The sequence below is a fragment of the Triturus cristatus genome, chromosome 3_1, assembly GCF_964204655.1.
Source record: "Triturus cristatus chromosome 3_1, aTriCri1.1, whole genome shotgun sequence".
NCBI lineage: Eukaryota > Metazoa > Chordata > Amphibia > Caudata > Salamandridae > Triturus > Triturus cristatus.
Genome location: NC_140583.1, coordinates 144,342,664 through 144,355,097, shown reverse-complemented (window position 1 = coordinate 144,355,097; position 12,434 = coordinate 144,342,664). Strand labels below are relative to the sequence as shown.

At 44.6% G+C, this 12,434-nt stretch overlaps 1 protein-coding gene across 5 annotated transcripts in view; it reads right to left on the bottom strand.

The window, feature by feature from the left end:
- Positions 1 to 12,434, bottom strand: part of HTATIP2 (HIV-1 Tat interactive protein 2) — a 143,886-nt gene that overhangs the window by 4,377 nt on the left and 127,075 nt on the right. For all 5 annotated transcript variants that reach the window (XR_014978729.1, XR_014978730.1, XM_085643600.1 and 2 more), the window contains exon 5: positions 8,220 to 8,281. Coding sequence is in view for 3 of the 5 variants with exons in the window: in XM_085643600.1 (XP_085499726.1) it covers positions 8,220 to 8,281 (62 nt within the window). In the remaining 2 variants the exon portion in view is untranslated. The remainder of the gene's footprint in view (positions 1 to 8,219; positions 8,282 to 12,434) is intronic.

Here is a 12,434-nt window from a genome sequence, read left to right as displayed (position 1 = left end):
GGGTGGTTTCAATGCTGCTCTGCAATTCTGCTGTTCTAGTCAAGGGCAAATGCAAAAAGTCAATTGATGGACAGAATGCAGAACAATGCCATACATTCACCCCAGTACAGAGATCTGATGCCCTGAAACTGGTCCCAGGATGCTAGTTTCCGGACCAGGGAGGACCTGGCTTGGCAGTTCGGGCTGGACTGATTTGCATATGGCTGGGTCCAAACTGGGGTAGTGTGGTGAGCAAAAGACTGATGGATTAAACCCAGATCCTTGTGACTGGGGGTGAATGTTTGCATTGTCCAGCATTCCATCCATCAATTGTTTCTTTTGTTCTAGTAAAGGGCGGCTTCAACATGTCTTAACAGGGCTTCTTTTCTAGTAAGGGGTGGTTTCAATGCTTCTCAACAGGGCAGGTGTTCTAGTAAGGGTCTGTTTCAACACGTCCCAGTGGGGCTGCTGTTTTAGTAAGGGGCGGTGTCTATGATTCTCAATAGGGCTGCTGCTCTAGTAAGTGTCGGGTCTACCACTTCTCAGTAGGGCTGCTGCTCTAGTAAGGGTTGTTTCAATGCTTCCCAGGAGGGCTGATGTTCTAGTAAAGGGAGGCTTCTACGCCTCTCAGCAGGGCTGCTGTTCTAGTAAGGGGCCGTATTAACACAGGGCTGCTTGTAAAGTCAGAGACCTCTTTGAATTCAAAAGAACTATTTGTTGAAACACCTATTGCCGCTTAACACGTCACGTCCATCTCAAGTCCCTACTCGCCAGCAACTGCTCCAGAGATTCTAGTAAGAATTCTGGAACCCAAGTAGCAATGCAGGACAGAACAAGGTTTCAGTGCTTCTCAGGAGGGCTGATGTTCTAGAAAGGGGTGGTTTCTATGCCTCTCAGCACGGATGCTGTTCTATTAAGGGGCTGTTTCAACACATCTCAGTGAGGCTGCTGTTCTAGTGGAGCGGATGTGGCTGAAAGGCTAGAGCAGCTGACTTTGAAGTTGGGGAACCAGGTTCGAGTCTGGCAGGAGTCTCAAACATCCTGTGATTCTGGGCAAATCACTTAATCTCCCTGTGCCTAAAAAAGTGAATGTGCCCATCTGTAATGCAACTGGTGCTCATGTAAAGCGCTCCGATACCCTCAAGTTCGTGCTATATAAAACTGCAAAAAAAAAAAAAAAGGTGGTTTCAATGCTTCTCTGCAGTGATGCTGTTCTAGTAAGGGGCTGCTTCGACATGTCTCAACAGGGCTGCTTCTCTAGTAAGGAGCAGTTATAGCACTTCTCAGCATGGCTGCTGTTCTAGTAAAGGGCGGTTTCATTGCTTCCCAGCATAACTGCTGCTCTGGAATGGGTCGATTTCTACGCTTCTCAGCAGAGATGCTGTTCTAGTAAAGGGTTGTTTCAACACATCTCAGTGGGGCTGCTGCTCTTGTAAGAGGCAGTTCTAGCACTTCTCAGCAGGGATGCTGTTTTAGGAAGGGGCGGATGAAGCTTCTCAGCAGGGCTACTGCTCTACTAAGGGGAGGCTTCTACGCTTCTCAGCAGGACTTACTAGAAAGTGAGGGGTTGTTTCAACACGTCTCAGTGGGGCTACTGTTCTAGTAAGGGGTGGTTTCAATGTTTCTCAACAGGGCTGTTGTTTCAGTAAGAGGCTTTCTCAACTCATCTTAGTAGGACTCCTCTTCTAGTGAGGTTTCAATGCTCCTCATTGGAGCTGCTCTTCTTGTAAGGGACGGTTTCAATGCTTCTCAGCAGGGCTGCTGTTCTAATAAGAGGTGGTTTCAATGCTTCTCAGCAGGTCTGCTGTTCTAGCAAGGTGTGGTTTTAAAGCTTCTCAGCTTTTCTAGTAGGGGGTCATTTCAATGATATTCAGTGGTTCTGCTGTTCTAGTAAGGGCTGTTTTGACACTTCTCAGCGGGGCTACCCTACTATAAGGCAGGGAAGGTATAGTTTTATTCAGGCAGTACCAAACCCTCCAGCAGGGCCATTGCACATTTTTTGGTAAATAGTGCTTCAGTCCTGCTATTACTGGACAGCACCAGCAAGACCACTGTGCTTTTAGTGGACCAGTACCAGCACTTCTTTTTCAGCTGTAATGTAACATGCCAATTCTTATAAGCAGGGATCCTGTACTAGTAGAATGCAGTGGCTGCACTGCTCAGAGGTGGTTCTATCCTTTTAGTGGGGAAGCAGCAGCTCCTCTCAGAAGAGGTTCTATAATTATTTAGGGCTGCACCAGCATTTCCCATCAGATCTGCATAGTAATAACAAACAATACCAATATGTCTCAGCAGGGCTCCTATAGTAGTAATATACAGTAGCAGCACTTTTCAGAGATGGTTCAATCATTTTAGTGGGGGAAGCAGCCGTGCTCTCAGAAGGGCTGTACGTCTCATGAGACCACAACAGCACTTCTTACCAGGGCTGGTACACTGTTAATGAAAAGTACCAATAACTTCTCAGCCAAGCATTTAGCTGAACAGGACTAGCATTACTCATTATCAGAACCTTCATGCCTCTACTAGGACAAAACCAGAAACTGTAGAAAGCTACCTAGATAAGTAGTAATTGCACCAGTTCACTATGTTTAGCGTTTGGAAGTGTAACACATTCAATGACGGTACAAATCTTAAAGTATGTCATAACTCATATTGTTTTAGAGAAGACATGCACCAATTTGAAAGTAAACTGTGCTACTTCTCTAGATGTATTCCCATCGATGCATGACGCAGCCCAACTGCCTCAGTACTTGGAAATGTCCCAATCAGTTGAGGTTTGGAGTATACTTGGAGAACTGAAACCATTTTATTTGTAAATCTTTTTGACTGTAGTGTTCCTCGCTGCAAACCTTAGGCTGCCACCGCCCTAGGCACTTTATTTTGGGGTAACTGCTGTCAGTTCCTCACTCACTTTGCTGCCATTTCCTGACGCTGACAGATGCCTTCTGATTGGCCAAAGGAGAGCCAATAGGAACTTTGCTGGGCGGAACCTGCTAGAACTCGAAGCCCTTTTATGCAGGGTACAGAGCGGTACTGCCACCAGCGCTTCGAAGACAAGCTCGTCTGCACCTGGATCGAGGACAGCTCCAACCTCCCATGTCAGTGGAACATCAGGCACTGTCCACTGTCTGGCCTCAACCTATCTGAAATCTTTCAGGCACCCTACTTCTCATTGTGGCCACATCTTAGATTTAACCTGTACTAAGGGCCTTTTATCCTAAATCACGTGCAAAGGCATGTTTAATCTTTCAGTCGAGATGTCCCCTGTCACCACGAATGCCCACAGCCATAACACCAAGTCATTGTCAGGTGGGCTGATTAATGAACGTTCATTGAGCATACATACTCAGGAGATACACGACCTGATAGAGGATCTCCATTTAAACTTCATTTTCATCCCTGAAACATGGCTCAAAGAATGGGGTGCAGCCCGGACATTGCTCAATCTCTTACCCCAGTATACACTATCCTTAGGTGAGACAGAGAGGAGCATCGCTGGGGTGGCCTTGCCATTGTCTTCCGTGACTCACTCCAATGCTGCACCTTTGAGACTAACTCCTGGAAAGGCGCAGAAATCCTAGGCCTTTGTTTCCAAATTAACCCCACCCAATTGTTTGCATGTGTCTTAATTTAACGGCTGCCAGACCCAGGATCCAGTTTCTTGGCCTCCTTGGGAGAAGCACTGGCACAATTTCTACTTCATTATGCCAGCTTCACCTTCCTGGAAGACTTTAACTTCCCTCTGGAGATCAGCAAGAACTCTGATGTAACCAATTTCTTGGACACCCTGAGAATCGTTGGCTTAAATCAGCTTTTAACCTTCCCCATGCACAGCGCAGGTCACATCCTGGATGGGGTCTGTTCCAATAATCCCAACTTGCTAACAGAAGCTCCTATCCAGGAGGCCTGGTCAGACCATAAGTTAATTTCCTTCAGAATCCTATGGCACACCTGAGTCCACCATGATTAAGGCCTCCATAAGTTACGTAATTGGGGTAAACTGATGACTGACTAAAACGTTATCCCCGGTCTATCTTCATCCACTCCCACCTTCACCGGAATCTTAGCAGAAGAGAAGATCTCAGTTAATTTAATAACTGGATCACAGGCGCAGTTAATGAGCTTGCCCTGCGACATTTCCAATAAATGCAGATCCCACCCTTCAGCTCTGTGGTCCTCCTCAACCATAGCAGAGCAATGGCTGCGCAGCAGACAATTGGAACAAAACACCAGGCATACAATTGTGTGGACTTGCAGCACTATCAAAAAAGGCACAGAAAGTTTATAAGGCCCAGATTAAAGCAGCAAAAAATGCTTATTTTACGGTTAAGATCGAAGAGGCCCAGTATGATCTCAAAACTATCTTCCTACAACCTAGGGCACTAGCTAAGGATATCCCGCCCCTTCTCAAATCCTTTGTGATCAGATCGCCTCTCTCTTTGAAGCCAACATACTGGCCATTCAGGAATGCTTACCTAAGACTACTCCTCCCACAAATGACGATCTACTAGATGTCACCCCACAATAAGGGACTGCAACCCCAACAGCTTTTCAAGAAATGATACTTTCACAATTACAGCAGGCCATCCTCCCTTGTAAATCAGGATCACCCAATGACCCTTGCCCCTCATTGTTCTCCACAAGGCCGTTGACACAGTAAACCCATTAACAATAAAATTATTAATTCCTTGTTATCCACCACTGACGTTCCTCAGACTGGAAACTGGCAGTGGTAAAACCCCTGTAAAAAAAAAAAAAAAAAAAAAACACCCTTGGTGATCCGGCCCCTTTGTCCAAACTGCGCCCAATCTCACTGCTTCAGACACTGACCAAGATACCTGAAATATTGGTCAGCAGCCAATTAACTTCCTTGCTCAAGAATTTTAATGTACTTCATCTTCAGTAATTGGGTTCCTGCTCCAAACATTCTACAGAATCAGTATTGTTGGAAGCCTTCGATACCATAAAACTCACCTAGACGCAGGACACAATCTAGAGTTGATCCTACTGGATTTCTCCACCGCGTGCAATACCCTCTCACACTGTATACTCCTCCAACGACTCAAGGACTGTGACATCTCCCACAAAGCCCTGGCGCGGATCAAATCCTTTCTAACAGGTAGGAGATGAGTACTCTCTTTAGTACCATCCTCACATCATCTCTCAGTCCTGCGTTATTCAAAATATATATGGCCCCTCTTCTTTCCTTGATAGCGTCCTTTGGAATTGCTACGACATCATATGCTGATGACACACAACTGATTCTTTTACTGGACAAAGGGTTTTTTGATTCAGAACCAAACTTTTGAAACAGTTTGACTGAAGTTGTCTTGTGGATGCAACCAAACTATCTAAAATGTGACACAGACAAAACGAAGTCCAACTGCTTTTCGCCATTACAATGGTGGCCAAACTTAATGCCCAAACTGCCACTACGGAAGTAGCAAGAAATCTTAGATTAAAATTGTACACTTTTGCTTGCCTTCCGCTCACAAGTGCTTGCCTTCTGCCTGCAAGCGCTTGCTGTGGCCGGGACTTGATTCAATTTAATTAAATCTTTAAGTAAGGTTTTTCACTTCCTCCCATTAGCAGCCAGTAAAACGGTTGCCACCAGATTAGATTACTGCAATAGTTTTTATGCAGGCTCCTCAAAATACATACTCCACAAACTTCAGATGGTGAAACATGCGGTGACCAGACTCGTTCTGAAACTCCCCAGACGTAGTTCGGCATCCACAGCTCTGAAAAGTTCAAATTGGCTTCCAGTACACAAAATGATTCTCTTTAAGATCCTCATACCATCTTCAGAGCGTTCAAAGACACTAGTCTCATATACTTGATGGCCAGATTCTCACATCACATAACCCTAAGAACCCTCAGATCCTCGTGCACGAACCTTCCCGAGCCCCTATCATTCAGAATTAAAACATGAAGTGGCATTTCCATATTACGACTTCCCACCCAATCCTTCTGCAATGTTTGCAGGATATTGGGATAGGTGGGACCACTTTACGGTGCCTATGTTCTGTCCTTTCGGATAGATCTCAAGCAGCGTGGATGCCACAGTTTGCTTCTGAGTCCAAACCTTTGAAGTACGGAGTTCCTCAGAGCTCGGCATTAAGCACTATATTGTTTAATAACTCTCTTGCTCAACTGGTGGCTCAGGTGGAGTCTTTTGGGGTGTAGATCATTTCCTATGCCGCAGTTGATCCTAAAATAGGATGGTGACACAGCAACTGCCCAGGTTAAATTCAAATTGTGCCTTTGTGCAGTGTTTTATTGGATGTCTCAGAACAATCTCCAATTTAACACTAACAAGAGTGAAGTGTTGTTTTTTGGTTCCCAACCTACTTGGTGGGCAGGTGAGATCTGGCCCAACTCACCCCCCCCGTAGTACGTAATTTAGGAATAAAATTTGATAATAATCTCACCTTCAAATCCCAAGTTGAGAGTGTGGTTGGGATATGTTTTGGTCTCCTCAGGATGCTGAGGAAGGTCTTGTATACGCCCCACACTTCCTGTCAAAAGTTAGTGATCCATTCTTTGATAAGGTCCCAGCTGGATTATGTGAATGCTCTCTACTTGGGTCTTCCGGAGTACTTAACAAGGTTGCAGGTGGTGTACAATGCTTCTGCTCGGCTGTTACTTAAGATTTCTAGGAGCAGCACCGTGTATGCCTAACTCAAAGATTTGCATTGGTTTATGGTCACGGCAAGAGTGACATTTAAACTACTGACCTTAGCCCACGAAGCTTTTGATACCCTAGGCCCCAGCTATCTGTCCAAGAGGTTACTGCATTATCGGCTTCCAAGAACATTGCACTCTACGGAGGCTTTACTGACAGTTGTGCCTAAGACAAAGAATAAAACGCAGGGTGATTCTTCATTTTCTGCCAAAGCGACCAGAGGCTGGAATTCTTTGCCCTTGTCTCTCAGAGTCATCAAGGATCAGGAGTATTTTAGACGTCAGTTGAAAAGTTGGCTTTTTAATGAGGCGTTTTATTTTCTCACTCGTAGATTCTCCAGTTTTTCTGACCTGTTAGCGCTGGGTCACTCTATCGAGTAGCCATGCGCTTCATAAATAACTTCGATTTGATTTTAAGTGCTGGGGTCCAATGCATGAAATCAACTCCCCAGTCCTCTTTGGTTTATAGAATCTGAAGCCCTCGTTAAAAAGCAGTTAAAGACTTGGGTTTTTCTGAGCCCTGATGTACTCTGCCACTCTCTCACCTAGTCAGCGCTTCTGGGTTATGAGCTCAAAATATGCAGCGCCAGGATGCACTTCATGAGTGGCAGTGCGTATATAAGTGTACAATCCAGTCATTAATTCACTTGTTGGACACATCTGACTTCGATCGGGTGTGAATGGAGATAAAAAGCACTGCTTCAAGGGAATGTTCTGGGTGCTTGTCACCAATCACCCCGTGGACATGAGTAGACGCCCCACGCAAGCCAATATCTGGGGCACGCCTGCTGCAGGGGGGGGGGGGGGGGGAGGTGGAGGTGTGATCCCTCTGCTCACAGTTGTGCTGGTCGTCTCATCTTCTCCACATCACTCACTGTCAGTGGCATGGATATCAATGTATCACTAGGCGAAGCGGGCCAAGGACATGTCTTGTCCTCTAGACAAGAGTTAGAACAGGTATTTACTATCAAACAGTGGATGGGGCAGGTAACAAATTCCTTGCGCTCAAGGCACTGCATAGTACCAGAATATCATTGTCCAAGTATCATCCGACAAAATAAAGTGTCTTAAATATCATCTACAAAAAGTCTTCCATTGGATTTCATATAGAAAATCTATATCCAATGGAGTTATATTTTTGTACACGATACTAAGGATACAATATTTATGTCAGATAATATTTCTGTATGTGATATTCTGACATGCAGCTCCGTCAATGTAGTGTCCTTTGGCATTATACACCAACCATAGAAGGACTCAGTGGGGAAAGTCCCACTTTCACTGAAAGTGAGCTGCGCAAATCATTGCATGCAGAGTACTACTGGTGGAATGAGATTTCCTCCCATTGCCAGCACGATTGCCTTTACTGTTATCCAGTTTATTGTCACGCAAGTGCCATTTTCTTTTCAGCGATCACAAAACGTGTGATGTGTCTGGGGAAAGGATGTAGAAAGGTGATCGGCCCTCATGACAACATTCAAGACACATATCAACAAATAACAGAAAGAATATGGTCTAAAAAAAAAAATCGCAAACAGTAACAGTATAATACTCACGCTGGTCGAAATATTGTGTATCTATCAAAATCGAGTTCTTGAACTTCAGCCTCCACTTGCCCCTGAAAAAAAAACATAATTCTTACACAGAAGACCACTTACAACTCTTCTTAAAAAAACTAGGCTCTCAATCAGTCTTGATGGTACTGGGGCAACACACAATAAATTCGCTCTCATGCACTTACTTGCAGGGATTAAAGATTTAAAGAAAAGTAGATATTTAGGAAACATTGCTGTTCTTGCTCAAATGCATTTTCCTACTTCTTTCTCATTTCTTGCCCTCATTAACTCTACCTGCCAATACCCTCACCCTACACTCACTCACACACTTCCCGACCCTTATTACTTCATGATAACATCTCGCTTTCCTTTTGGAATTAGCAAGTCAATTATCAGTTGTTTGCTTCCAAAGGACCTCCAGCTTCCAAGCTGATCCTCAAATTCAACTTACCTGCCCTTGGAGCAGCATAGACCTTAATTAACTGCGCATTCACAAGGAGAGGGGTGACCAGTGAAAGACTGGTTTATGATCTGCCTCAGTATTTTCTGTTGATGCTGCCCGAAAGACTGAGCCCATAACAATGAGAAACCGACAATTGTCTACACATTTAACTTCAGTCTTTAACTCTGATGCAGGGACACTGCATCAGAGACTGTTTTTACTTTGGAGCAAACATCCATCTCATGTAATGTTCTGCTGTATTTTATGTGTATGCCAACAACTTTCCACTGCCCACTTGTCAGTATGCACCTGCAGGTGTGTAGTGCATGTAGGACAAGTATAGTAGTAGGGCTGTCTTTGTGTACGTAAGGGAGTCTGAGTACTTAAAGCCAGTGAGGTCCATTTTGGATGCCCCAGGCTGTTCTCCCAGACAGTGAAAGTGTACTGCCTGCATTCTTGTGGCTGGAGGGGGCAATCTAGACACTGAATTGAGGCAGATGGCACCACAATTACCTTTAGAAATTTAATGAAACCTTTAGTTAGTAAGGGGCTGCTGATTACCCAGCCCTGTGCGCTGCCGTTTGGTTCATTACATGGGGCGAGTGGTGGGATTGCAGTTTCTGCTGAGCAAGTCTATTTTCCCCACACCCGATCACCGATTCAGTTGGGTCGATGACAGTCACGGGCAGAAACAGCATACTACATTATGCTTGTGTTATGGGTGCTGCAGTTAGGAGACAGCCCCAGTGCTGCCTGCAGTGAGAAACATCTCTGTAATCAAGTGCTGTGTTTGGAGAGAAGTCTGAAGAGGACAGTTGAAAGAAGATCCACTCGAACCGTTTATACAACTTGAGACAGAAGGTCCAAATCCGCAGACTGGTAAAGACGTACAAAGGTGGGGCCCACAACACCCCACTTTGTTCTAGGTTCAAGTCCTTCATGAAGAGAGTACTGCACGGACTACCCTGAGGACTGGAGTGCAACCAGGGCTGGTCTCAGCCTGACAGTCAGTCTCCCAGAAGAAAGGGGACATCTCTGGAGGTCTCACTTTCTGCTGGAAAAGCTCCGGATCTGCCTCAAAGCTTTACTGCTGTCAGAGAGGGAAGGAGTCTCTCTAGTGCTGCAAGAGGAGACACTGTCTGGTGGGGAGAGAGAAAAGCCCAGCATGCACCAGGGACCAGCCAAATGTGAGTAAGCTAAGAGACCTATATTGCTGAGGGTCTCCCTGATCTCACAGCTTGTATCTTGAGAACCCACTTCAAGTAACTGTGGAATTGAACTGGTCGGGTTTACATCCGATGATCACAGCAGATTAGGCCAATAAGGGCAGCAACTGCCATTAGCTCAGCTGAGGCTGCATCTGTTGTGACTGTCGCTTTGACCTGATTGTGGGTGCAACTACTTATGTCAGCCCAGGTGGACCTGCAACCTATCAGCCACCCAAGGAAGCTGCAGCAGCCGGGACCGCACCACAAGGCTAAGCCAGGTAGGCATGAAGGTTAAAGACTCGACTTGCACCAAGCATTCTCAGTGGCCTTGTAACTGTCTTCGCTCACAGTAGCCCCCACCTACAGGAGTGAAAAGGGGCAGCCAGATCCACACCAAAGGAGCAAAGACAAGACTATAGACTACCTGCATTACCACCAGGGGGCAAGAAAGGAGAAAACCATGAACTCGATGCACATTTGACATGTGAGAAACTTAAGACTGCACCTGAGCACGATTCATGCTTTTACCGGACTTCAAGAGGGGATCCAACCTAAAAGGGGTCACCCGTTGGGATTAGCAAAGAAATTCCCAATGGAGGGTCAGAACCACGCCCATTACCTTGTATCCCTGTGTAATATTTAGCACTGCTGTGTGATTAGAAATACCTTCTTCTCCTTAAACAGACGCGCACTAAGCTGGACATTAAAGGTGCAGTGTATGTTGGTTGATTGTTGAGTTCTGAGCTTGGGATCCCAGCTAAGCCTGTGGCTGCTCACCCTCGCGATCCTGGAAGTCAATGCTGAAGGGGTTTACTTGGCCCACTTTGAAGAGACATAGGAAGATGAACGCTGGGACACAGGTGGCAAACGATCCCAACTCCCCACAGTTGGTGCCCAGCAGCTCTTGTCTGCCATTTGTCCCTTGAACTGGGTTTATGATGCCCTTTTTTAAAAAAAATTCTATTACAAGTACTGGATTTAGGAGGAACAATATAGATCATTCTGTGGCATTTCGAATAGCAGTTCTCCTGGTCTTATTTTTTCATGTGTAAATTTCTCTGCACACTTCTGTTTGCGATGAGGGCTATGGGAATAGTCGGTGCCAAGAAAATGTTGCATTCGTAGACGTAAAGCTAGGGTCAAAAAATGTTTTTCCTATTTTTTATGAGACCTTCCAACATCCTACCTAAACAGTCCAGTGGGAAAAAAAACGAGACAGCAAGACATGGGGCTGATTTAACACTTCCTCAAAATCTATGTTTGGACTAAAATTCAACAATTTGCACCAACTCTTTCTTTCTCAGACTCAAGGTAAGTTGCTAAAGAGGAGAATTGTGCTTTAAAATGATATTAAGCTTTTGAACCTATGACAATCAATGAACACAAGCCTGAGCAATATATTGCAGGTGGTGACACGAGGATGCTCATGTATTCCGCCCCTTAAACTGATGACGTGTGTGAAGGACCCCATTGAAATGAAGAAAATACTCAAACTTTCAGGAACGAACTTTATTTCTGCAGCACAGTATAATCACCAACAGTTCAATACAGCTTAATACATAATTCTACAGAACCTTGCTGAGTCAGAGCTCTAAGTTCCAGAGTTTATTATGCAAGCCAGCACTGTGCTAAAACAAACAATATACCAAAAGATAGATTCCACAACATATAACATATCTTCCCCCGAAATGAAAACATTTCAAAACAATTTCTAAAGGGTAACTAATTTAAACAACATCTTTTTATCTCACAGGCGGACTGTCACGAAAAAGATCTTAAACTCTGGAAGACACAGAGTCAATTCTAACATTTTTCTTCACTTCCTGAACTTCATGAGATTGTTGATTATAACAAGAGTATAATCTTGCACAATGTTAACCTCACTATTACTAGTAGTGAACTGATCATTCAGGCCGCCATACGTAGGTATAAAACTTTGGCTGATCTTCACAAAATACCTTCTTTCATTCTGGTCACTAGAATCGCTGCCATTACTTTTACACTTTGCTATTCTCACATTTCACACTTTACCATCCTGGGTAACCACACTTTTATTGTAGATCTTGACTACCCTCAAAGCTTTACTAAAATTTAGGTTCCCACTTGCCCACAATCCCAGGTTTCCTTACTCTCACATAATCACCAACCTCAAACAAACGTTCTGTAACCTTCCACTTGGCACCATGCACGTGTTTGACTTCCTTCTGTTTTGCTTTTACTCTCATGCCAACCACCTTTTTATCCAGATTCTGTACTCCTTCCTCTACTTTTTTTTTTTGGACCACCCCTGACACAACTTAGACACAGGATGTCTTTCCTTCAACAACTTAAACGGATGGGCTTCTGTAGTGTTTAGAGGAGTAATACAGTATAACCAGTTTCTCTCTCATTGTATCCTTCCAATCACCACTAAAACCACGTGCCCATGTGACACTCTCCTTAAAAATCCTGTTGAACCTCTCTACCAGGCTTACCCTGTGGTTCATATATGACGAATGTTACTAAACTTAAGAAAACTCAATTTCATGGGATTTACGCTAAACCTCATTCATGATCAAAACATCA